At 32.7% G+C, this 25,596-nt stretch overlaps 2 protein-coding genes across 2 annotated transcripts; one reads left to right on the top strand and one right to left on the bottom strand.

The window, feature by feature from the left end:
* Positions 1-11,371: 11,371 nt before the first annotated feature.
* On the bottom strand, positions 11,372-21,562 carry LOC143199724 (5-taurinomethyluridine-[tRNA] synthase subunit MTO1, mitochondrial). The gene is made up of 12 exons (XM_076409727.1): positions 21,247-21,562; positions 21,077-21,195; positions 20,767-20,968; positions 20,341-20,463; positions 20,029-20,195; positions 19,754-19,970; positions 19,436-19,686; positions 18,725-18,849; positions 18,457-18,666; positions 17,599-17,767; positions 17,245-17,355; positions 11,372-11,608 (listed from the first exon to the last, which is right to left on the bottom strand). The coding sequence occupies exons 1-12, from the start codon at positions 21,443-21,445 to the stop codon at positions 11,489-11,491; spliced, it is 2,013 nt and encodes a 670-aa protein (XP_076265842.1). The 5' UTR covers positions 21,446-21,562; the 3' UTR covers positions 11,372-11,488.
* Positions 21,563-22,132: 570 nt separating this feature from the next.
* On the top strand, positions 22,133-24,697 carry LOC143200208 (uncharacterized). Its single transcript, XM_076410607.1, has 3 exons — positions 22,133-22,144; positions 23,903-24,013; positions 24,077-24,697. Exons 1-3 carry the CDS (start codon positions 22,133-22,135, stop codon positions 24,695-24,697), a joined length of 744 nt encoding a protein of 247 aa, XP_076266722.1.
* Positions 24,698-25,596: the final 899 nt, after the last annotated feature.

Genomic DNA, 25,596 nt, shown 5'->3' with positions numbered 1-25,596 from the left:
TACTATTTTCGATTCTACTAGTTCATTCGACTGATTTTTGACAATGTGACTGTGTCGCGTGTTGTCATATATATGGTTTTATATTTTTTCGTTGTTTGCTTGTGAAATACTATATATTGTAAATTAATATAGCAGCATTTTGGAAAGCTAGTTTTCGAGGGCAGAAAAATAAAATTGTAAAAAATTAATAGTAAGATACTTTTGACTGGCATAATAGGTAATATTTTGGGCTGATATAATAGGTAATACTTTTTTAATAAACTTTCACGATTTTTGTCCAAGCCTTTTGTTTATCAAAACTTTTTTTTAAAATATCGAGAACTAAAATTAGGTTCCAAAGGTTTCAGAAATTGCATCGATTCCAAAAGATTTGAAGAAGTTTTTGCAGTAAGATTTGTTAAATTTATTTTAAAAATAATAACGGTGAAGAGGTGAATAAAGTATATTAAATATTTGTAATAAATACATTTTCTGATAAGAAAACTCTCCGTTAATATTCAAGAACTGTTTATTTTGATGGCTATTAAGAAGACCACCACAGTTATTATTTGTTGACGAATGGACTATCTTAACAGAATGTGTTCAACATTTTTTAGCCCCTTGAAATAATGACCACCGAGTTATGTGGTGATATCCTACGATGTCTTTAATTATACCGTTAATAAGAGGACCTCAGCATTCCACCAAATCCAGGATTTTAACAAGTGAATGAGGAAACCTTTTTTTTAAATTGTCTATTAGATGTCATGAATAAAAGACTGGCAATTTTAGAAATGAACATGATGTGCGAGAAACCCACATTTTTAGATCCTAAACCTCACAAAAAAAATATAGTTCCACAACTCGAAATTCAAAACACAACTACTGACCAAGAATGTATTGACATCTGAAGATATTTTGAAAAAAAATGGCTGGAATGAAAGAAGTAATTAGTCCAAGTACTGCAGCAACTTTACAGATTAAGTAGTATTTGGAAATGCCATTTATTGGGCGTTTAGAAAACCCATTCGTTTTTTGTCAAGCCCCTAAAATGACTCTACGTGAATTATATCAGTTACATGTAAAATATTCCTCTATACCCGCAACATCAGTCCCCTCGGAACGAGTTTTTTCAAAATCCGGGCAAATAATTAACGATCGAAGAAATCGGCTCACGGGAGAAATGTTGAACATGATAATATTCCTGAACAGTAATTTAAACATATTTCCGTTCAAAAATAAAAACTTTTATTTAAAAAGGGTCTGGTAGTTATTGTACGATTATTTTTGGTTCATCATGGATTAGATTTTTTCAATTAGGTATACGTTTACATTTTATTTAGTATTTATGGTTATTGAACATCTTTTGTTTTAGGTTTTCTTTAAGTTGTATTGTACTATTTATATTCATTATACTATGTTATTTAAAAATAGCAATTTTTTCAGAAATCCACAGAACATTCAGTATGAAAATAATTTTTTTTTCCTTTTCTTTTTTAAAGTTATCACATGAAAGAATATATATATACATCTCTGTCTCGGTTATACTACCATTGGAAAATAAAAACACATTAAAAATTAACTGCTCCAAGCATTTATCACAAGAATTCGTACACCTTCGTCTGACATCACGAAAAAAAACAATAGAACCGCGCATATGACTATCGCTATTTTCTTGACTATCGACCGTTTTGCGACTATCGACTGTTTCGACTGTTTTCAGTCGATAGTTCCCAACGCTAATTTTAATGCTTGATGCACAAATGTTTACTACCTGCGATATTTGGTTAGTATGTTATTAAGAAATACACTTGTTAAAGAAATCTGATATGAATCAGAAATTAGTGCCACAAAATTTACAGAAAAATCTTAATAACCCCCAGAATTACCTCTACTCAATTCAATCATATAATGTTTCCAGAGCCATATCAATTATAAGAGTGTTCAGGATATTCGGTTAGGTTAAGATTATGGAAATGAAGGAAAGGAAGAAAGGCTTCGTCGTGCTGGTCTTTTATTGTTAAATATATGACTTGTCTCGATACAAGAGCCAGTATAGAAAGGAGGAAGAAAAGTTAGTAGAGGGCGCTGTGACTTGTATCGAGTGGGTATAAATTACCGGGGATTAAAATAAAGTTTCTCTTTTGTTCCAAGGCCATAAGTGGTGTTTTAATTCCGTCCCGTCCCGAATCGTCAGTGATTCGTAATAGGTTATGGGCCCAGAATTCTCGGTGTAAATGAGAAGTAGTAGGGTGACGACGGAGAGTGCAGTGGAATGGAGATTAGGAAAAAAGTGTTTGGTTCGGTATAGTATATATATAGTGATATATACACGAAGGAAAGTGGAAGTAACAAGATGGCTGTATGCAACAGACGGAAGTTAATTTCGGAGCACTAGAGCACTCAAAGATCAATGACCATCAGAAGCAACACCAGAAAACTAGAAAAACGTGATCTTGAGTTATAAGTATGATGGAAGAAAACATTGTAGTCAATGTAGTAAATAGTGGTGCAGTGGTTAAGAGTTTGGAAGGTCAACCACGTGTATATTATACAAGGATCAGTGAAGCACTAGTAAACTAGTAATATGAGATCCAACAGAATTATAAGTAGGATAGAAGAAAACATTGTAGTCAATGTAGTAAATAGTGGTGCAGTGGTTAAGAGTTTGGAAGGTCAACCACGTGTATAATATACAAGGATCAGTGAAGCACTAGTAAACAAGTAACATGGGGTCCAACCTAATTATCGGTAGGATAAAGAAACATTGTAATCAATGTAGCAATTAGGAATGTAGATGAGTTTAGAAAGTCAACTGTGTGTAAGTTACAAGGACCAGAGAAGTATAGAAAACTAGGAACATAGGGTCCAACATAATTATCGGTGGGATAAAGAAACATTGTAATCAATGTAGCAATTAGTAATGTAGACGAGTTTAGAAAGTCAACTGTGTGTAAGTTGCAAGGACCAGAGAAGTATTAGAAACTAGAGAAAGCGGTTGAACAGAATTACAGGTAGAATGAAAAGCTATCGAACCCAATGAAGAAGAATTTTTAATTTGTGAGGATGGAAAATAGTTATTTTGAGCTTAGTTACAAAATATTAGAATTTTGATATAAATATCAATTCTATTGGTGAAGAAGATAGATAAACCTTGTTCTATGTGCGTAGAAGCTAGAGACAAGAATAAGTGCAATTGAAGAATTAATTTATTCAGATATTTGTAGGCTAATAAACCCAATATCTGAAGATGGAGGAAGATATTTATAAATGAAAAAAAATAGATCTAGATATTTATATCAGGAAATCGGAGGATTTAATTTTGAAACGAGAAACTATAAATTAAATTGAGCATTGTATGGATTGAGAAATTCACCTAAAGGTTGGAACACGAAATGAGATAATGTTCATCTCGTTATATTCATTGATGGCTCATCATTAAAAGGACAGTAAGAATATATAGTGAATTTAATGGAAAGTCTTTATGAAGAAGAATATTTTATTGGAATGGAAAGAGAGGATACTATATAGAAGATTAAAAGGCATATAAGTTTCGTTAGTTACCAAATCACATCTAAACAAACCAATTTGGTAAGCCAATGGAAGTAAACTTCAATATGGATAATAGTGAAGAAATAATTAAAGATATACAGTTTAGAAAATATATAGAATGACCAATATAAGGTAGTTAAATAAGCAGATAAAATTCCAAAGAAGAATCTGTGAGTAAACCGATGCAGATAATTTTGCAAGAGAAAGGGAATTAGACGACCATGAGATATATGTCACCTATTGTCTCCTTATTTCAACAGAAAAGACACCAATAGCTGAAGCTTTATCCGAAGATGAAGAAGAAAGCCCTAAGCAAAAATATTCAAGATATGATAAAGACGAACAGCACTTAGATAGTACTGAGTTATATTAAAAAGATTCTGATTTCGAGTTGGAAATGGAGTGATAATGATTTTGATAGTAATGGAAATAACAAACATATTAGGATTTGATAATGATGAATCTGGTCTAGATAACAAGAAGAACAAAACAAAGGGAACTGTGAAGAATGTTAAAAGAAAAGAAAAAACAAAAGTGAACACCCATTAATAATTGATTTGGAATATAGAGATAAAGAACAGAAGAAAGCTCATAAAGCAGAATAATGTTAGTGAATGATTTGAGTTGAAGGTAATAAGTGAAGGTGATAAAGTTAGAAAACTGGAGAAAACAAAAATTGAGTACAATATTAAAAGCAGAAAATGGAAATAGTAGTGACCAATTAGTTATGATACCTCAGTGATACCAGAAGACCATGGGCTAATGTAAGGCCAAAAAGTAGACTTGAAGGAACAAGTTAAGAAGACTGCGGCGGTGACCAATTAGTTAAGATACCTCAGTGATGCCAGAAGACCATGGACTAATGTAAAGCGGAAGTGGAAGGAGCAAGTTATGAAGACTGGTATGGTAATTAACTAGGAAGTTTTAATGGATTCATACTATTTGATAAAAGCAAACCCAGAGGCATGGAAGAAACTTATTCGAAGAGAAATACATGTGTATGTTGGGCATTCCAAGAACAAACTATAAAATCGATATTAAACTGGACAGTGTTGTGGCGACTATTTCTACGATTGTTCAAAGAGAGAATTGTGTTTAAGTAGAAAACTGACTGTTACGTTTGTTTATCACATAATTGTAAAATAGTTCTAAGTTTGAACAAATTTGTATGTAAAATGTAATAGTTTTGTTCTGGCAATTTAAATGTACTTTTGTAATCTTTGTTTACGATCTTAGTTAGGTTAAGTTATATAGTACATTTAAATTGAAGGGGAATGTTAAATATATGATTTGTCTCGATACAAGAGCCAGTATAGAAAGGAGGAAGAAAAATTAGTAGGGGGCGCTGTGACTTCTATCGAGTGGGTATAAATTACCAGGGATCAAAATAAAGTTTCTCTTTTGTTCCAAGGCCATAAGTGGTGTATTAATTCCGTCCCGTCCCGAATCATAAGTGATTCGTAATAGGTTATGGGTCCAGAGTTCTCGGTGTAAATGAGAAGTAGTAGGGTGACGGCGGAGAGTGCAGGGGAATGGAGATTAGGAAAAGTTTTTAGTTCGGTATAGTATATATATATATATTTATATATACACGAAGGAAAAGTATAGTGAAGCACGAAGAAAGAATTATCACAAACTAATCATAACTAGCGTGGTATCGTATATATAATTATATACTATCAAATACAAGATTAAGAAAATGGCGGCAGGTTATGTTACAGTACCTATTCTAGAAGCCTGGGAATTTAAAATACAAACAATATTAAGAAGGGAAAACTGCATTGATGCCATACTAAAAAGCAAACCGAGTGCAAAAGCTACCACATCGGAGATGGAGAAGTGGATCAAAGAGGATTGTAAGGCAACATCCATAATAGTGCAAGGAGTTTCAGACAAACATTTAAATATAATAAAAGATTGCACAAATGCAAAGGACCAAATGGAAGCGCTGAGAGGAGTATTCGTTCGAACAAGTTCACTCACTAAACTTTCTCTATGGAGAAAACGTATTAATCTAAAAACAAATATAAATGAGAAACTGCAGGACCACTATTTTACATTCGATACAACCATTAGAGACCTGAAAGAGAGTGGATCCGAGTTAAATGAAAGCGACAAAGTGTGCCACTTATTGCTGTCGCTATCAAGTATGTTCGATACTGTAGTTACAGCTTTAGAAACTGTAGAGAATGTAAAACAAGACTTCGTGAAGGCACGCTTATTAGATGAAGAACTCAAATTGAAAGCACCGAGAGAAACACTGAAGAAACAGGATCAAAAGCAGTTACCAGGAAGTGCTATTTATGTGCTAGTGAAGATCACATATGACCGAATTGTCCGAAAAGATATCAAAGGGAATACAACTTTCGTGGAAGAGGATACTCAAGAAGAGGCAGAGGCCAACACTATCAAAAACCTACAATAGGCAGAGCAAAAACTGCAGAAGAAGTACAGCTGTATGCAGCAAATCTGAGCAACGAGGTGACTAACAAAATATCATTTGTATTGATTCACGAGCGAGTAATCATTTTGTGGAAGGTTCATTAGAAAAACACATGATTAAGGAACGCCATTGCCAAACGACGTGTTAATACACTTGGCCAATGGGCAAATACTAAGAACCAAGAAATCTGTAGTACTGAAGGTGAAATGTCAAGGCAACCCGTATCAATGAAGCGTTAATAGTGCCCAATTTAAAATACAACTTACTATCAGCATCTAAAATGACGTCAAAAGGATGTAAAATTATAGTTGAAAAGGAGAAAACAACCATAACTAGAAGAAAGTTCTTTCTTAAATGTGAAAAGGAAAATGGATTATATACACTGAAAACAGATCTTGTGGAAAATGGAAATGGAGTATGCAACATCATAGAAGATTTGTGGCACAGACGATTAGGACATGCAGGCAACGACTCGCTTTATCAACTGGGACTTAAGAAGATGGATAAACCTTGTTATATATGCATAGAAGCTAAAGCAACCAGGAGTCCTTTCTACAGCAAGGAGAGGAGAACAAATGCAATCGGAGAGTTAATTCATTTGGATATTTGTGGATCAATAAACCCAATATCTGAAGATGGAGGAAGATATTTCCAGACAATACTAGATGATTTCTCGGATTTTACCACAGTAAAAACCCTTAAGACAAAAAATGAAGCTGAAGAGAATTTCAAACAATACATTAGTGAATTAGAAAGACAGTATGGGGTAAAAGTAAAAGCATTCAGATTAGATAATGGCTGTGAATTTAGCCCAAAATTATTTCAGGAATTTTGTAAGAAAAAGGGTATTCGCTTAAAAGATACAATAGCCTATTCACCGCAAAGTAATGGAAAGGCGGAGAGATTAAATGGGACCTTATTAAATATGATTAAAACAAAAATACTTGAGTCAAGGATTCCAAAATATTTCTGGGGAGAAGCACATAAATGTTCTGCATACGAACTAAATAGGAGACCAACAGCAGCATTGCCAAGAAGAAAAACACCACCAGGAATATGGAACCGGCGAAATGATCTAAATAAACTTAGAATCTTTGGATGCCGAGCATGGTACACTATCTTACCAAAAGGCAACAAGCTAGACCCAAAAGCAGGAAAAGCCGTGATGGTGGGCTATACAGGAGGAGGATACAGATTGTGGCTACCTGATAAACAAATAGTCATAAAGTCGCGAGATGTAAGGTTTGATGAAAGTACATTATATAAGACGTGCATAGAAAATTCCAAAGAAGAATCTGTGAGTAAACCGACGCAGGCAGTTTTGCAAGAGGAAGAAAACAAGAATGTGAGTGATGATGAAGAAAGCATTCAAGAGCAGATAACAGACAGTGATGACGAACCTGATGAAAATGAACCTATCTTGCCTAAATTGGAGGAAACTAATTCAGGAAGAAAAACCTCGAGACCAAGGAAACTAGACGACAATGAGCTATATGTTGCCTATTGTCTGCTTACTTCAACAGAAGGAACACCAACTACATTTAATGAGGCTTATGAAAAAGAAGAATTGAGAGAAACAATAAATAATGAAATAAAATCGCATGAAACATTAAGAACATGGAGCCGACAGAGTTGCCAGAAGGAAGTAAAGCCATTGAAACAAAGTGGCTATTCAAGCTAAAAGACGATGATACAAAGAAGGCAAGATTAGTAGCTAAAGGATTCCAAGTACCATTTAGTGGTGAAGAATTCAATTATGCTTCAGTGTACAGGCTACCACAATAAGAACTTTAATATCAGTGTCTATTCAAAAGGACTGGAAGATACAGCAAATCGACGTTCCAACAGCATTCTCAAATGGTACAATAGATAAGGACATACATATAAAGAAACCAGAGGGCCTAGATACAGAAACAAAATACTTCAAGTTAAATCGATTATTGTATGGTTTGAGAAATGCGCCTAAATGTTGGAACACTAAATTTAATAGAACTTTAAAAGATCTGAGTATGACTATTGTCTGTACTCTAAAGATAATGTTCATCTTGTTGTATTTGTTGACGATGCCCTAATAACAGGACCTGAAGATCAAACAGGAAACTTGATGAAACATCTCTATGAAATATTTAAAATTAGAAAGATAACGAAGTTAAATGATTTCTCCGAGTGGAAATGGAGAAGACAACCGATGGACTGAAGATACACCAAAAAGGCATCATTCAAAGATTGTTAAATGAATTCAACATGCAAGACAGTAAACCAATAACTACACCAATGGAAGTCAACTGTCATGTTAATGAAAGTGAAAAAGTTATTAAAGATGTACCGTTTAGAAGATTTGTATGCAGCCTCATGTATATATCTTTGGTTACAAGACCGGATATTGCATACAGTGTTTCGTATTTAAGTAGATTTTTAGATAGACAAACAAAAGGAGCATGGAAAGGTGCAGAAAGGGTACTACGATACCTCAGTGGTACAAAGGGCCATGGATTGTTATATAGTAAGGGCAACAGTGGATTACAAGGTATGAGCGACGCAGATTGGGGAGGTGATCACACAACAAGGAAGAGTGTTAGTGATTTTATAGCATTTCATAACAGTAACCCAGTGGCGTGGCATTCTCGGAAACAGAACTGTGTAGCGTTGAGTTCAATGGAAGCGTAATACATATCTGCAGGTTTAGGAGCACAAGAATTATTGACTCTCAAAGGACTTCTAAGAGACTTAAATGAAAGTAAAGAGGTGATGTTATTTTTTGATAACCAGAGTGCTATTTCCATGATCAAAAATTTTGAAAACTCCAAAAGAAGCAAACACATTGATATAAAATATCATTTTATATAGGAACTTTGTTTAAAGAAGGAACTAGTAATTAAATATTTTTGTTCATCTGAGAATTGTGCTGATTTATTCACTAAGTCATTAAGTAAAATTACATTCACACAATTCAAAGAAAAAATATTTCAAAGAGAATTGTCTAAAGTAGGAAATTGATTGTTACCTTTGTTTATTATATAATTGTGCAAAGTTCAATTTTCACAATGTAGAAATAGAAATAGAATAGTTATAACTTCTGTAATTTTTGTTTACATCTTAATTAGATTAAGTTATTTAGTACATTTAAATTGAAGGGGAGTGTTAAATATATGACTTGTCTCGATACAAGAGCCAATATAGAAAAGAGGAAGAAGAGGGCGCGGAAACTTGTATCAAGTCGGTAGAAAATACCAGGGTTAAAATAAATCTTTACCTTTTGTTCCAAGGCCATAAGTGGTGTATTAATCCCCTCCCGTCCCGAATCATAAGTGATTCGTAAAAAAACTTGGAACATTTTTTTTTTCGTGGCACGTATTTGGTTCACTTTAGGTTGACCGTATTGCAGTAATGCGTACCGGGGAACTCTTTGAGATTGTTAACTAAAAGCTAATAAATACAGATGTATTTTTTAAAAAGTTTTTTTCGAGAAGCGAAAAACATAAGACATCTCTGTCTAGATTGAGATCGAACTGGGAAGGTGTTTATGAAAATCATACAAATGAAGCTTCAAGGAGCTCGCGAGGAGACTAACTGAGAAGAGCAGGCCGTATTTAAAACCAATCGGGAATGTGAAAAGATATTCGGGTTACGCCTGCTGATAGAGGACGAGAGGTACTAGAGGCGGAAAGCATGCTATAGCCATTTTTATATAGTTATTACTATAATTGCTTACGGACTACGCAACCATTATAATTCGCTGGATAATCGCCTTTTCAATTGGCATATTTAACTTTATTGTTACGAACTTTATGGGTGAAGTCCATAGTACCATGTTTTCGTGGACATTTTACGTATTTAACACATTGCGATATTATTTTTTTGTATGTTATGGTTCATATTTAATGATCTTATATTTCAATTTTATGTTTTCAACTGTATATACTGGCTATCACTTTGGTGAGCTTGAAAGCTGAACAGGAAGAAAAGATCAATGTATTGACAACTGATGGATCGCATGCTATTGTAAATCTCAATGGAATCCAATTAAAGGAAGTGCAGTTTACGTTTTTGGGATCCGTAATACAGAAGAAAGAGGCATCTACCGCCGAAGTAAAAAAGCCGAATCAACCAAGCGATATGTGCTTCTGCTTTTCTAAGATGATGGGTGGAAGAGAGGAAATATTACAATCAATACTAAAATCCATCTCTTTCAAACCCTTATCTATCAATTGTTCTATATGGCTCCGAGACTTGGACACTGGTACACTCTGATGTCTGTAAGCTGGAGGCAAATTCATAGACGTAGATTGCAATAGTTTGCCGAATGAAAAAAACAACACCGAAAAAGACATGGACCAAAATCACAAAAAGTGATCTGAAAAATAGGAGGTCATTGTCAACTGTGGTAGAATTTAGTGAATAATATTCGTAAGTCCTGCGGCACTAACAGTAATGTATTGGTTGAGAAGTATCGGTTATGTATTGATGATGATGGTGCAGCATTGTGCAGGTGACTGGATCGATACAGGGGCTGGGTTAGCATTTTAACTTGTTTTTTAATACAGAAGACTCTTATTAAAGTGAAGTAATTAAAATCAACTATAGTTCCATTATTTTCACTCACAGACTATTGCACTAGTTTTAACCGAAACATACTATTCTTAGGAGGTACACAAAAAGTAATGAAAACTGTAATGGTGTTTGTATCGAGTCACATAAGCATGTATTAACTTTACTTTAGGTCCACTGTAATAAGGTGAAGAATCCGTCGTACATGTTATGCATTTTTAAACCATAAGCAACGTTTAATTATCATAATAAAAAACAGTTTTTTAAAAAGGATTTCGTTCTAGAGCTTGGAGCGCATTTTTCTTTTTTGAGTTTGGAAAACAAACGTCTCCATCCTAGTAAGGTTGGAAATGAACTTTCAATAAATATAACATAGTCAATAACATCAGGCATATAACTTCATTTTAAAGAATTGATGTTACTGTGTTTAAAATCGCAACTGATACATTTGTAGTCAACTTCATAATGAAGTATCACTAACAGGATTCATTTTTCCATATGCCATTTCGTCAAAGTGTAAGCAAAAATATTTTTCAGTGCATTAAAAAGATCTGAATTTGTACTCAGTAAATCGGGTGTGCAGGAAGTTATTCACTCTGTTTACTAAGTTTAATTTGAAGAAAAGGACGGCTGAAGCTCTCTATGCGTATTGTCCACACCTTACTACTTCTGATTATTACCGACATGCCGTGATCTGTCTGAACAAAGCTTCACTTCTTATGAAGATACAAAAAAAGTGTTGATTCCTGGATAATTCCATTAACTCCAATTCTTTCGAGATGGAATCCTTAAAATGCCTGAAAGATGGGAAAAAATAGCGGCTGTCGATAGATATATTGAATAAAATACTTTTTAAAGGGTAGTATTATTTTAGGTTCTAATTAGAGTAACTTTACAATATATTTCCAAATAGTTTGTATTCATAACAACGAATTAACAAAAATTTACACAAATAATGTTACAAAGTTAAAACCTCCTCTGACTATTGATTAACTCAGATTCTACATTACTTTTCTGCTTAACATATCTTAACAGTCGAAAAACCGACGATGGTGCGACTCCTGGAATCCTGCTAGCAGCTGCTATCTAAAATACAGAGAAAATCGTAAAAATTTTATTAATTCCTTTATAATATATATATATATATATATATATATATATATATATATATATATATATATATATATTGTAATATTAAAATTATAATATTAAAAGTAAAATGGGCTCTTTGATAGATCAAGCTAAATTGAACTTAATTCGCGTAACATCAATGAGACTAGAGAAAAATGAACCAGATGCCCTATACGATTGGCTCGTTCTGTTAATGCAGGTTTCAATAATCTACATCAGATTGTATTTATTATTTAATAAATTTTTGGTTTTTGATAATTTGGTGAATTTGATGAAATTCATAACAAATTCAAAACACTAAATTTTTGTTGCACAGAGAAAGCAAAAATCATAGATAAATGAAAGCCATAGAGGACAAAATAAAGATGAGCAAGGGCGAGATCGAAGACTTAGAAGAATAATAAATTTTATTTAAAAGTTCAGATAAAGAAATTATTCTTTTAATCAGCCTGATGTACTTGTTTTTGTAATATATATTTTAGGTGAGAAATGTGGATAAAAAATAAGGACTACATAAATGAATACATATATGAAGTAATGAAAATATGCAGGAGTTAAAATTAAACTAACTACATAATTTGTAGATAGAACAATAGAGGAAATTATAAATTATAAGTAGATTTGTAACATTTCAAAGCATTGATAAATATTAAGGTGTTTAATGATTAATGCAATAAGATATGTAACTATATTATTTTAATTATTTATTTTATAGACCTAAGTTTTGGAAGATTAATAGCTTATATATCAATATCAAGAATTTTTTAAAAATACATTTCCAAATTGTAAAAAATAAATTACTTAATTGTGTTCGTTATCCTAAAGTCAAATATCAATTTTAAAATTGTTTTATTAATATATTTTCTGTTTTAACATACAAAGATGTATTACTTCATTTATTATTCCATACTTATGTTCACAACATGAAAGTAAAGAAAGATCATGTATACTTATATTTGATGCTCTAAAGTTCTAGTATAAGTCTTCTATAATGTTGAGGGGCGTAGTAATTTACATTTATTAATACTTTGTTAATTATTTAAAGTTAATGGAAATTATATTCAATTAAATGCTATTTAAAAATTATAGTGAGTTTTAGTTCTTTAGATAGCTTGCATATATTTTAATAAACAGACATTTATTATTTTAATTAATGTTATGTATCAAATACATTTCTGATCTTATATTGAAAATAATGTGAAAACAAGTTTTAGTAACATATCATTTTCAAATTAGTCCTTTTACTGTACTATGAGAAAAACATTATTTAATACATTGTTGTCGAATTTCCACAGGGCAATCACTAGTTCCATCAATTGTCGTAAAATATGGATAATTGTAATCGCATTGCGATTAATTGTTCTTCAAAGAGAAATAATATTCTTAGCGAAATTTCCTTCTTAGCGAAGTACGAACATGTAAACAATAAAAATGTTAACATAACCAAACTAAAAGATATTTTATTTAAGACACAACTTGTTCACTTCCCTGTAGTCTACACTAATGTATCCATCCTGAAAAAAAATATAAACATTATGAAAAACCTTTTGATTATTCATAATAAACCTTTTAAACTGGCACTTCATTTTAAAGGTTTAGTGTGTTTTGGAACTTAATTTTAAAAGTTTATTAAAAGTATCGCTACTTTTTAAAATATACAGAGAATACCGTTATTTTTTGTGTCTCCAAAAAAAAATATCGATATTTTTTTGCCCGATATATAGATATATCAATGTTTTTTTCATAATATCGAAATCGATATATCGATATTGTTCTCGGCGGCCGTTACCCCTAATCCATCCGGCCTCACAGATATTTGCGGATTTAGCCCTTTTATGAGATACAGTATGGGTATCATTATACGGTATGAGTTAATTTACAGTGAAGTATTGGTATGGTAATAATTGGAAATATTGTTATTGTCTGTTTTATTTTCAATGTGTTAGTGATATTAGTGTAATTTCGTTGACATTCCGGTTAATTTTAACTTATAAAGTTACTTATATATGTTTGGTAATTGATTGGCGACCCCCATATGCATATATTGTACGCTAGTTTAGTTGTCTATAGATATATAGATATTCTAAATGCTTGCCTGATCGGGATGAGTATCTCGCCAATCTGGTTTTGATTATTGTATTGATAGATTGATATTGGCTATTCGTTAATATTAAAAAAAATCTAATGCTTCGTGGAAGGTTCTTGCGGAAAGAATAATTAACAAAATTGCGCAGAAGATTGGAAAACAACATAGAAATGTTGGACTTAATCCTCATCTAACAGTATTCAATTATAACGTAGCCAACGATTACAGTTGCGGTTTGGAGATGTATGATGCTATTAACAGGTGATTTTAAATAAACATTGTCGGTTCAATATTTCAAAATTTTCAGATTCAAAATAAGATAGCTGGCGAATTGATGACATACAAATCAGGTGATTCCATTACTAACCGAGATGGTATTGTTACATATCAAATGGAATTTTTAAATCCACTAGAATTGTCCGGATTACCACCGCATAATCTGCATTTAAAAGTAGGATCGGTAATCATTATGTTGTGGAACATAACCCAGCTACTTCTTTGCAATAGCACCCGGCTTATGGCGAAAAAATCAATGAAGAACGCCATGGAAACCACAATATCCAAAGAGAAATACAAAGGCGAAATCGTTTTGATCCCAAGTATCCTTATGATTCTGAATTACATGCAATTCATTTTAAACGGTTACAATTTCCAGCGTGGCTTGCAGCTGCCATTTCGATAAATAAATCTCAAGGAGAATCGTTAAGTGCTTTTGACGCCACATTTCAGAATTCATATTTCTCACGTGGCTTGTTCCTATGTCGGAAAACTATCAACATTTATTTTTTTACGGACAAGAAAATAAAACAACAATAGTAGTATACAACAAAGTGTATCAATAAGCACTACAATAAACACAACATTTTTGAAATATTTTTTAATTCCCTATTCCAGTTCAAAAAGAACACTCATAGCTCAGATAGGATAACGTCTATCGGATGAACCAGTAAAATAGAATTGAACGAAAAATTCAAGAATGGCTGGATAAATTCGGCTAGTTTGTAGATATCCAAAATCTATTGAAGAATATACTTATGAAAAGTTAAATTATAAAAATTGCATGGAAAAACGTAAAAACCATTCTTTTGCTTATTAAAAGTGTTATAATCTCAACGTTAAAACTAATATAAACTACTTAAATGACTTTCCCCAATCAAGGTAAGCAATACTGGCAATTTAAATCTATTCCGAACACAAATAAAGGGAGTAGCCACTACCCAAGTACAGTTCAAAGCTATATCAAATAATTGTATTAACGATACTGTTACAAACGAAATAGATTATTGAAATATAAACAAACAGCATTCAGGTGAAACAAAATAAGGAGATGACGGATAACAAGTAAAAAACAGCAAATTTAAATTATGAAAAATATATCAATACCATTTCACTGTTTTATGTATATGTACCACAAAATGAAAACATCAAAAACATTATTGCAGGAACAATTTAGTAGGCTGTAAGTGTTGCGATGCAATTATACAATAGTTATATATATTTATGGAAATCGATTAAATTTAAGTTTGAGAAAATGTCGCATATGCCTCGTTATCGAGTGTTTCGGACAATGGGGTTTCAAGTACCGAGGTTAGACGAAGCGAGTCAGAAGTTGGATCTGATAGAGGACTTCTTATGGCGCCTATAACCACATCAAGAAGGTCCGAGATTGTGGAAATTTTAGAGTCCGAAATGCACGTGTTCTATCGGCGTGAGAAGTTCCTAGCTGGAAGAATCTTTCCCACCCCGATATTTAGAACGAATCGAGGTATAGAAAAGGGATTCTTGAACCAGCCTTCTCAACCACCACCAAGAACCCGAGGGAGGCGCCTCAGCGATAAACCACGGTGCATCGACAACAAGAATGAGAATTTGTAAGAAAATGTAATGAATACAAGAGTTGACAAAAAAGAACTGGTGAAAGAATTGAACCAAAACCAGAAGCAGTAAAATCTGAAGAGACAAAAATATTATCAGAATCAGAATGAAGCAACAATAGTAGAAAACAATAGTAGAATTCGTATCGTATTTATAATAATCAGTTGTATCCGATGATTCAGTATTATCCAAAACCAGTATTGATTTAACATCTTTAAATTTATATATTTTTTATATTGTTAAATTAAATCAACAACTCATCTTTGCGCATTAGTTTACGCAAAGAAGAGAGAGAATAATCTGCATTTTATTTACAATATTGTTTTCTCTCCAAAAAACTCAACAAAGATAATAATAATATAAGAAAAATAATAATATCCCCCCACTACAAACAGCTTGAGCATATTAACATTTCTGCAGTAAGGAACCTAGATGTGTGAAGTGTGATGTAATTATAAAACAAAACAAACATCATTCCCAACAAGACGAGATTATAAAAGCAGAAATAGAAGTTACGATAATTAACATTGAAAAGAATGGCGGTGAAATAAATACTGGCGCTATAAACTGTCCACCAAGACAAAATTAAACAAATCAACTGTGAGACTTATTTTTAAAAACTAGATCCAATGTTTATTGTTAAATGAGATTTTGGTAAAGGAAATGAATTACTCACAGCATTAACGTTACAAATTGTAATTACGATTCAATGCCCAAAATCACTTACTGGCCCAGTGACAATAACAAACTGTCAGACCTACTTGATTGTTGCTCCTCGAAAGGCAATCTCAACAAATCAAATTAAAATCGAGAACTTGTGAGAACTAACATCTAATCACACTCCAGTATTACTAAGATGGGGCGCAAAAATAGCCTCATCTTATTAACAAATTTACTGCTAGGTTCAGACTAATAATATAGGAACAAATGAGTTTAAATGAAAGACTAAAAATATATCAAAATATTTAAATCTTGAGTAATAAACCGGAAATATAAATGAAGAAATTCGGTCAGCTGTAAAATAAGTTACCTCCTCGAAATTAGAGAATTGATTGAAGAAAAGAATTGAAAAGAAAGACGACAAGCTAGAAGAGTATGGTACAGAACCAGAAATGGTAATTAGTAATCATTAATTAATATTCAGTAGATCAGTAGAGTAAACTCTACCAATTGAACCAAGAAATAGCGTGTAAAGTTAAATGCAATCCAATTTACTCATGTCAATTTCACTAGCAACGACAGGTCAAATGGAAACAGCATGTTAAAATAGGGCAGACATTTGTATACAGCCCACAAAGAAGCTAAAAACACCTACAGTCACTCAGGAAATTAAACGGTTTGGGAACAAACATAAAATGGTTGAATTGCACTGATGATTAGCGTTTCCATTTCTATCCATAAAATAAAAAGTTTTTAAAAGTGTTTTAAAATAAAATAAAAGTTTTTTAACCCTTACACGTTCATATCTCATGTCTGTATAGTATTAACTATATAAGTTTGTATTTGAGGTTACAGGCTTATACTTAATAACAAGACTTATATAATGGAAACTATTCGTAATATGTGTAACCTGTGCGTTTAAAATATAGAAATACAATTGATTAGTAATAAAACATTATTGACTACTTACTGTTTGGGGCTGCACAGCTAACAATTTCTCCCTTTCTTCGTGGCTTAAGCTCAAATAGTCAGAATTGTAATTTAAATCCTTGGGAATTACTAAAGCTTCATTCTGCCGCAACTGTAAAAGGGTCAAAAAGAAAATTTAGCAAAATAAATCTAATATAAAGAAATAATTCTTAATATCACTAATATTAATGTTACTTATATATGAACTAAATCATCAGAATATGAGTGATGGTAAGTCAATAGTTTTGATAATTATAGCAATTAGAATAAAACAGATGTAGTTGTTAAAAATAAATTGATAAATTGGAGTTACTTAGATTATCAGTAGTTGTAAAATTTTAACACCCCTACCTACCTCTTTAATTTCTTCATATTGTTCAGAAGCAGCCAACTCGTAAAGCGATTCTATATGCAATCTATTTATAATAACTTTATCACTAGCAAGATGCGATAATGCTGGTTCAACTTGAGCTAGTTTATTGATCGTTATGGTATCATCACATAAATTCATCATCTCCCAGGCGCTAAAAAGTAATCCTATAATATATCATTTTTTCGTTTTAAAAAGCTTTTATTGAGAAAAATTAATATAATTTTACAAATAAATAATTTTCTATGACTTCTTTCCATCCCATCTTCTTCCCATCTTTCTGTCAGCGTGGCGATATTAGGTCATATGAACGATGTTGGTTTGACAGCGAACTAATCATCGATTTGAACGAGTGGTAATCACAAGGCGCGACAGAGTTTTCTATTGGGACTGCAACAGGATGACAGATGCATTGCTGGTCTTTTTTATAACAATGTTTCGTTAAATTTGTTTAATTGAAGTGGGTTACATCGGCAGTAACAGTTTCATTCTGTCTTAACCGTTCGTAATACACGACACACTATACACACAGCAAGACTTTAAGGCCATGAATATTGTGCTTTGTCATAAATAACAATTTCAGTCAATTCGTTCGGTAATCATTTTCCTTCTTTTTGGATCTTTCCCATCGCACGCACGATTTCGTCAAGTGTGAAAATTGACTCATTCGCTACTAAGCTGTCTAAGCTTTCCATGATTACCCTCTGTATACACTGAATAACTCAGTTGTTCATTTCATGAGTTTAAAATACATGCAAGCTCCGAATCACTAGTGTTGGGTTTACAAACGTGAACGTATAGTAAATAAAATTTAAACATTTTTATCCTTATTAAGAACCTTACCTTTTCTCTGTAGGACATTTCGACAAATTCAAGTCAAGAGCCTTCCTCCACGTGTTAACAGGCTTTCTAATACTCTTTAAAACCTCCTTAGCACTCATCATTCTCTCTCTTACATTAGTCATGACATTATATCTTTCGTTTGATACACAACCTACTGAGTAACCTTTTGCAGTCAGTCTTTGATCTGCGTTATCGGGCCTTAAAGTTAATCTACAAATATTTGTGATTAAGCAACAATCATGCTGATAAAGTGAAACTTTTATTTAACCTAAATTCGGCTCGGCTAGTAAACATTCTATATGGTTCTGTAGTACCTAAGGTGGTCAAGTCATCTATCATGACACCGATGTAGGCCTCAGTTCTGCTTAAATTTAAAGGTGGTTTATTGAGGACCTGAATAAAAATAAGTTTTAATAAGTTAACGAACAATTATGTGCATGATAAGTAAGTGTTTCTCGCGTTGAAATATTTGAAATATTGAACCGAAGAATTCGTGGCGTTTTTCCGGATAGCTGACGCTAGTTACAGAGAATTTCTAGCAAATATAAAGTATTATTCTTAATGATCGATCGCTCATTGTTAATGTTTAAGCTAAGATAGGAAAATAGGAAAAGAAACATATCTTAAACATAACATAAAGCTTCAAAAGAGAAATACGGGAAGTTAAAAACAAATCTATAAAAAAACATCGACATTTGGAAGTCCACCAAAAGCAGTAAAAAAAGGAGAGACATTCGCTGGCTATTTAGAAACAACCTTCAAACTCAATGAAAGTGAATTTGAATCGACCTATGGGGATATGATTTAATAGCCAAACAAAAGCGGTAAAATCTATGCAATTAGCAATTATAAAATTTGCCAATATGATTGATACAACAGCCGGACTAAAATATGGTTCACAGACGTTTGGAATTTGGCAGAAGTTATGATGATGAAATTATTAAAGGTCATAAAGCCTATTTACTATTATATCTCTTACCTTAGCTGCAGCATTAATTCCTGCAATAATTCCCTGACCGGCAGCTTCCTCATACCCAGTAGTACCATTAATTTGGCCTGCCAAAAAAAGGCCATTAACTTTCTTCACTTCTAAAGTTGGATATAATTCCCGAGGATCGATAAAATCGTATTCAACTCCATAACCAGGTCTCAATATAGTAGCATTTTCCAGTGCAGGTATAGAATGAATTAATTGTTCTTGTAAATCTTCTGGTAAAGTACAAGACAAACCTGAAGAACAAATAATAAAGAATTTTCCACTAATAAAGAAGAAATAAATACTTTAATTTCTACCAACCATTAGGATATATAACATCACTATTTAATCCTTCAGGTTCTAACCAAACTTGGTGCTGTCTCCCACTAAAACGAAGTACTTTTGATTCAATACTTGGACAATACCTTGGACCAGTTACTTCTTCAAATACATGGCGATTTAAATGTAAATTTTTCTTAACAATGTCTTCAATTTTTAAGCTCGTTCTTGTAATGTAACACGGTAGCTGATCTTTAGGCTGCGGATTAAGGAATTTATTATAACGACAGTTTAGTGTACCAAATATACCTACATACGTTAATCCAAACGGAGTCATTCATAAATGAAAAAGGCAAAGGACAACGATCACCTCTCTGTATCTCACAACGATCAAAATCTATTGTGTTGGCTTTCAGTCTAGGAGGTGTTCCAGTTTTCAATCGACCCAATTTTAAATTTAAAGATTCCAGAGTATTAGCAAGTCCTGAAATAATATTTTAATTATAAACATTAAGGAAGACGTGAATTTTCCTACAATTTTTAACACTTTAATTAACATTTTAACAAGGCAACATTTACAAATATTGATAAAATAAAATAAATTAAGAATTTTAATCAAAGCTATTCACCAATGGCAGGCGCATCTCCAATTCTACCAGCTGGGTACACTTTCAGACCTATGTTAATCCTCCCTCTAAGAAAGGTACCTGTTGTAATTATAACACAATCAGCATTTATTTTTGTACCATCACCTAAAATATTCAGTCATAATTAATATAAAAATATATTTACAACAAAAAATGTATGGAACAAAACAGAATCTCTATCATGTAATAAATTTTGCTTAAACTAAACATAATCAAATACAAATTTAGTTTATAATCTGTTTATTTTTGGTTTTTTTTTTATAGAACAGTTCTATAAGACATCTCAAAGAGGTACAACAAAACAGACTATATATTTTATATGTATGTGTATCAAAATGTAATGTAGAAATTTGTTAGTTTATTCTTACAATATATTTAATTCAAAATTAACCTAAATTGTTAACTTACTTAAAATAACTCCTTTACAATCAACACCTGCAGCAATTTCATTGGGATTGTTTTCTATAATCAAATCTTCAACTGGACTAAAAAGCATACTTAAGTTATTAGTGTTTTCAAGTAGTTCTTGTTGCATGTTCTTCTTGTATAATTTTCTGTCAATTTGAGCCCGATAACCCCAAACAGCAGGCCCTTTACTCCTATTTAAAACCTAAAAATATATATAAAAAATGAGTGTTTTGTTTTTGGAAGATGGTAGTATATATTTCAAATATTATTGGGGTTGCTAAAGGAACTGTGCCATGAAAATATAACTAACCTTGTACTGTATACCTGATAAGTCGCAAATTCTACCGCATACACCATCTAAAGCATCAATTTCCCTCATTAAATGACCTTTGCCAATACCTCCAAACGATGGATTACAAGACATTTCTCCTAAAATTGATTCAATAATATTTTATTAAACATAGTGTAAAATTATGTTACCAATAGTTTCTTTCTTATGTGTTATTAGTAATGTGTTGACACCCATTCTAGCTGCAGCAGCACAAGCCTCGCTACCCGCATGTCCACCACCGATTACTATTACCTTATAATTTACATCTTTAGTATAATAACTTAATTTTCTTAATAAATATCTACGTGGGTTATATTTAATCATTGATATTTTATTTAAAACTATCATGGCTGATTTAAACACCAAATTTTAATTTCAATAAATTAAATGCCTTCGGAACGATGTAACCTAACCTATAAAACAAAACACAAATAGTTAGTATAGCGTTGGAAACTATCGAATAAAAACTGTTGATAGTCCTAAACCATTCGAAATAGTCGATACTCGATAGTTAAAAGAGCAGACCAGCGAAAATATAATAGTAATTACTATTTTGGTTCCGTGCTCGCTTCCAACGTTTTTCCCAGCGTTGGGAACTATCGATTGAAAATAGCCGAAAGAGTCGATGTCGCAAAATATTCGAACATGCATTATCTGTGACATTGTGAAAAAAATAATATTATATGATCATAATGATTCCAAATATATTTAATTTAATTTTAAAATTTGGAAAATAACAATAACAACATAATAAAAGTAATAGGTTTATTTCTATTTAATTCCAACATTTGCATACTTTTTTTTTTTCAAGCGTGACATAAGTGATACAGAGATGTGTAGTCTATTCAAAACTGCAGGGACCCAACGTGATCTAAATTGATGACAATGGAGCATCAACTTTGAGTTAGTCAACTAGCGGATAAAAACGACGAAAGTATGGAAGCACCATTGAACCTCTGTCATTCGAGTGCAAAATGACGTCAGGCCGACTGCAACGCTGCCGATATGTTAAATTAGTATTTACATATAGGGAAAATGTATATGAGCGTTGGTATAGTGGAGAATTCACACATTTTCCGCCAGCTGCATATTGAGATTTTGCCGTTCATCTGAAGCCTGCAATCTGCAACCTAATTCACAATCATATTAAATACTTTTTTTTGTTAATTAGATTTCGCAAATATTAAAATATCCCAATATTAAATAAAATATAGTTTTGCATAGTAGTAAGATTTGTATGAAATGTTTGAGTCTCGTTTTATCCATATTTCCGCATTCCAAGATTTACATTTTCTTCAGTTTTATTGGGCGCTTCAGTTTTATTTGGATTATTTATTATATTTGACTATCAAAAAATTCGGTTTTGTTCAACCAACCACAAAAAAGAACATAAATGAATAAATTGAACTAAAATGTATCAAGGAAAATAATTTAAATTTGCATACAATAGATTCTCTGATAACAACTACTGTGTGATTGTAACTAAAATAATAATGCTAAAAATAGTTTATTAACATGTTTCTTTGTATTTCAAGATTTTGATCATTTCTGGTCTGTGATCGGTGGCAAATTAAAATTTTACTCCAAAAAGATAAGGTCTAAAATGATTTACTGTTATAAACAATTCACGATGATCCTATTTCGGTTATTGAGTAATTTATTTCCGCGTTTGTTAATATTTGAGAAGCTTTCGGTCATTCTATTTTATCATTATCCCTCAAGTCGCAAAAAACTACACAAGTTACAAAATTTGAAACATCTGTTGTTAATATGAATTATTTATCAAAGTTAGCATACATTAAAATACTATCAGAGGTTTCACAATTTCATGGATTTTTAATAAAATCTATAATACTCAAAAAGAACTATAAATAATTTTATTTTAATTCATTTTCATTTCTTGGCTTACGAAATCTACCGTGGATTTCATTTTTTTAGTTGGTCAAGTATTTTTGGTACTACCCAAATTGAAGAATTCCATGACGATTACTATGATTATTTAATCGAATATCATTTGAAAGTGATTTCTATCTGTTTGTTTTTGGTCATAATAGTACCCTTATTTTTTGTAATTATGGGATTTTCTGAATTTGTGACATTTTATTTTACAACCTAAGGTTAAAGGTTCATCTTTATCTAAAATAATGCCAAAACTTTCTATACGTACATTTTAAATTTTATTTTGTAAATCAAAATTTACATATTTTGTTAAAAAGTTGTTTCACATAATTTGTTTCTTAGACCCTCTTTAACAATGAATGGATGAATATTTGGATGAGGATTGTCTTTGATTGAAAATAGTTGATAGCTTTCTTCTTTAATAAGTGTTGAGAATACAAAATCTAAAATACATTCATTATTCTAAGAAGATCTAAATCCAAAATACAATCAAAAGAGGATTTGTGAAAACATATTAAGATTTATGCTATGAGAGAGTGTAATATAAGTTGCGTTAATTCCAAATATATTAAAATTTTCTTTACTTAGTTTACAATAAAAAAGAAGAATTTAAAATACAGAGGCTCCCTAATTCACAAATAATTTTACATTTAAGGAATATAGCGATTGACTACTTATATGAAAGATTGTAATGCCGCCTGGGAATATTCATTTACCATAAAGTTTTTAGGGTAAAAATTTGATCTAGCTCTATTGCTATTTCCTCGAATTTATTTATTCAATTTCTTCATTTAAAAAATCGTTGATCCCCCAGGGGGCTGTGACTGCGAAGTGAAAATTAATGTTGACGCGTCGCGGCTATAGTACGGGTATGACGATCCCGGGGCCCTAGTTATGTGTCGGTAGGGAGTCGGAACCCCAGTACCGTTCGAGGTCGTGGGAGGTCGCGCAGGCCGCGCTCGACCGTTAGCCGTTGATTGCGCAGCACTCCCGGGAGGGGACCAGGCCGGGATGCAGGTAACAGCTACTAGCACCCAAGATAATGGTCTAACGAGGCCCAGGAAAGAGAATGATTTATAGAATAGGCATACGCAAGATGAATATGACAAATATATTATGATATTATCCGAGGGTGATCTACTGACAAGTTTATCGCCATTTATTATACATAGAGAATTACTGTCAGCGGTGGGAGAAGTACAGTTAGTTAAGAAGCTTAGAAATGGAACAATACTAGCTGCAGTGTCAAATTTTAGACAGTCAGACGGAGTGCTGAAACATAAGAAATTTGACAGTATACAGGTAACAGTTGCCCCACATAATACATTACATTTCTGCAAAGGAGTTATATTGAGTAGGGAGCTATCTGTGTGTACAGACGAAGAGATACTGGAGAATCTAGCATCACAGAGAGTAACATCGGTAAAGTGCATCGTCTCGAAGAGAAATGGAAAGATCGTTGCAACCAATAGCTACATCCTTACATTTAGAAAGGATCACATCCCTGAAAAAATTAAGGCAGGTTACCTAAGTCTGAAAGTTAGACAATGGATCCCAAACTCCATGAGGTCTTATCAATGCCAGAGATTCGGTCACATGTTCATGAATTGTACATATGATCCTATCTTTCTCTCTTGTGGGAAAGACACATATGGAAAAGTAGAATGTTCCCTACCGCCTCACTGTGTTAACTGTGGATAGGAGCACTCCCCAAAATACAGGGGATGTCTTGTATTCAAGGAGAAACTGTTAATATAGAGAATAAAAACTCATGAGAAGGTGTCATAATTCGTGGCTAGGAATTCAGCTAGACAGCAGTTGGGGAATACTCAAATGAATTTTGTCCATGCTGTAAAAAAACTTAAGTCACCACCGCGACTCAATGCAACATGGATAAACAAGAAAAGAAGGAAACATCCAGATCGACAACATCCACTTCCACACGGGAGGCTTCTTCAATTACCAAGAAAACCTCCAGTAAAAACATCTCGGTTTCTACAAGAGCTTACAGGCTGGGGTTGCTTCGGGTGGGGGGATCGATCCCTTTCCCGCTATCCTCCCACTCTCCATCCCCATTCATCCCGATCTCAGTCCCAGAGAAGGAGAGAAGCTCCTTCAAGTCTGCCCGATACGAGTAAAGAGAGGCAGACTGTTTCCGAACATTATTGGAATTCAACGCCTGGCTCCTCGTGCAGGTCATCACCACCAAGCAAGAGGAACAACAGTGGTCACTCTAAAGACCGTACCAAATTAAGCTCAAAGCATAGATCAGGCACTGATATGAAAATAGAAACATCTACATAATAATTAAAATGACCACAATAATGCAATAGAATATTAATGGCCTTAAAAGAAAACAGGAAAAGCTTCGTCTGGTCATGGGACTTTATAAGCCATCGATTATGCTCCTACAGGAAACTAACTTGTCACCTACAGACTCTTTTTAAGTGCGAGGCTATAAGAAAATAAGAAAAGACAGGATAAATAGTGCACGTTCATCTGGAGGCGTAGCTATTTTAATCTGCACAGAAATACACGAAGAAAAGATTAACATAATAACAGAACTTGAAGCAGTAGCTGTTAGAGCATATTTGTCTGGT

Source organism: Rhynchophorus ferrugineus, unplaced genomic scaffold (assembly GCF_030347505.1).
Source record: "Rhynchophorus ferrugineus isolate W39M unplaced genomic scaffold, kcgeb_rfMv2 rfM7, whole genome shotgun sequence".
Taxonomy (NCBI): Eukaryota; Metazoa; Arthropoda; class Insecta; order Coleoptera; family Curculionidae; genus Rhynchophorus; species Rhynchophorus ferrugineus.
Note: the sequence above shows the minus strand (reverse complement) of the source record. Positions and strands in the feature narration are given on the sequence as shown.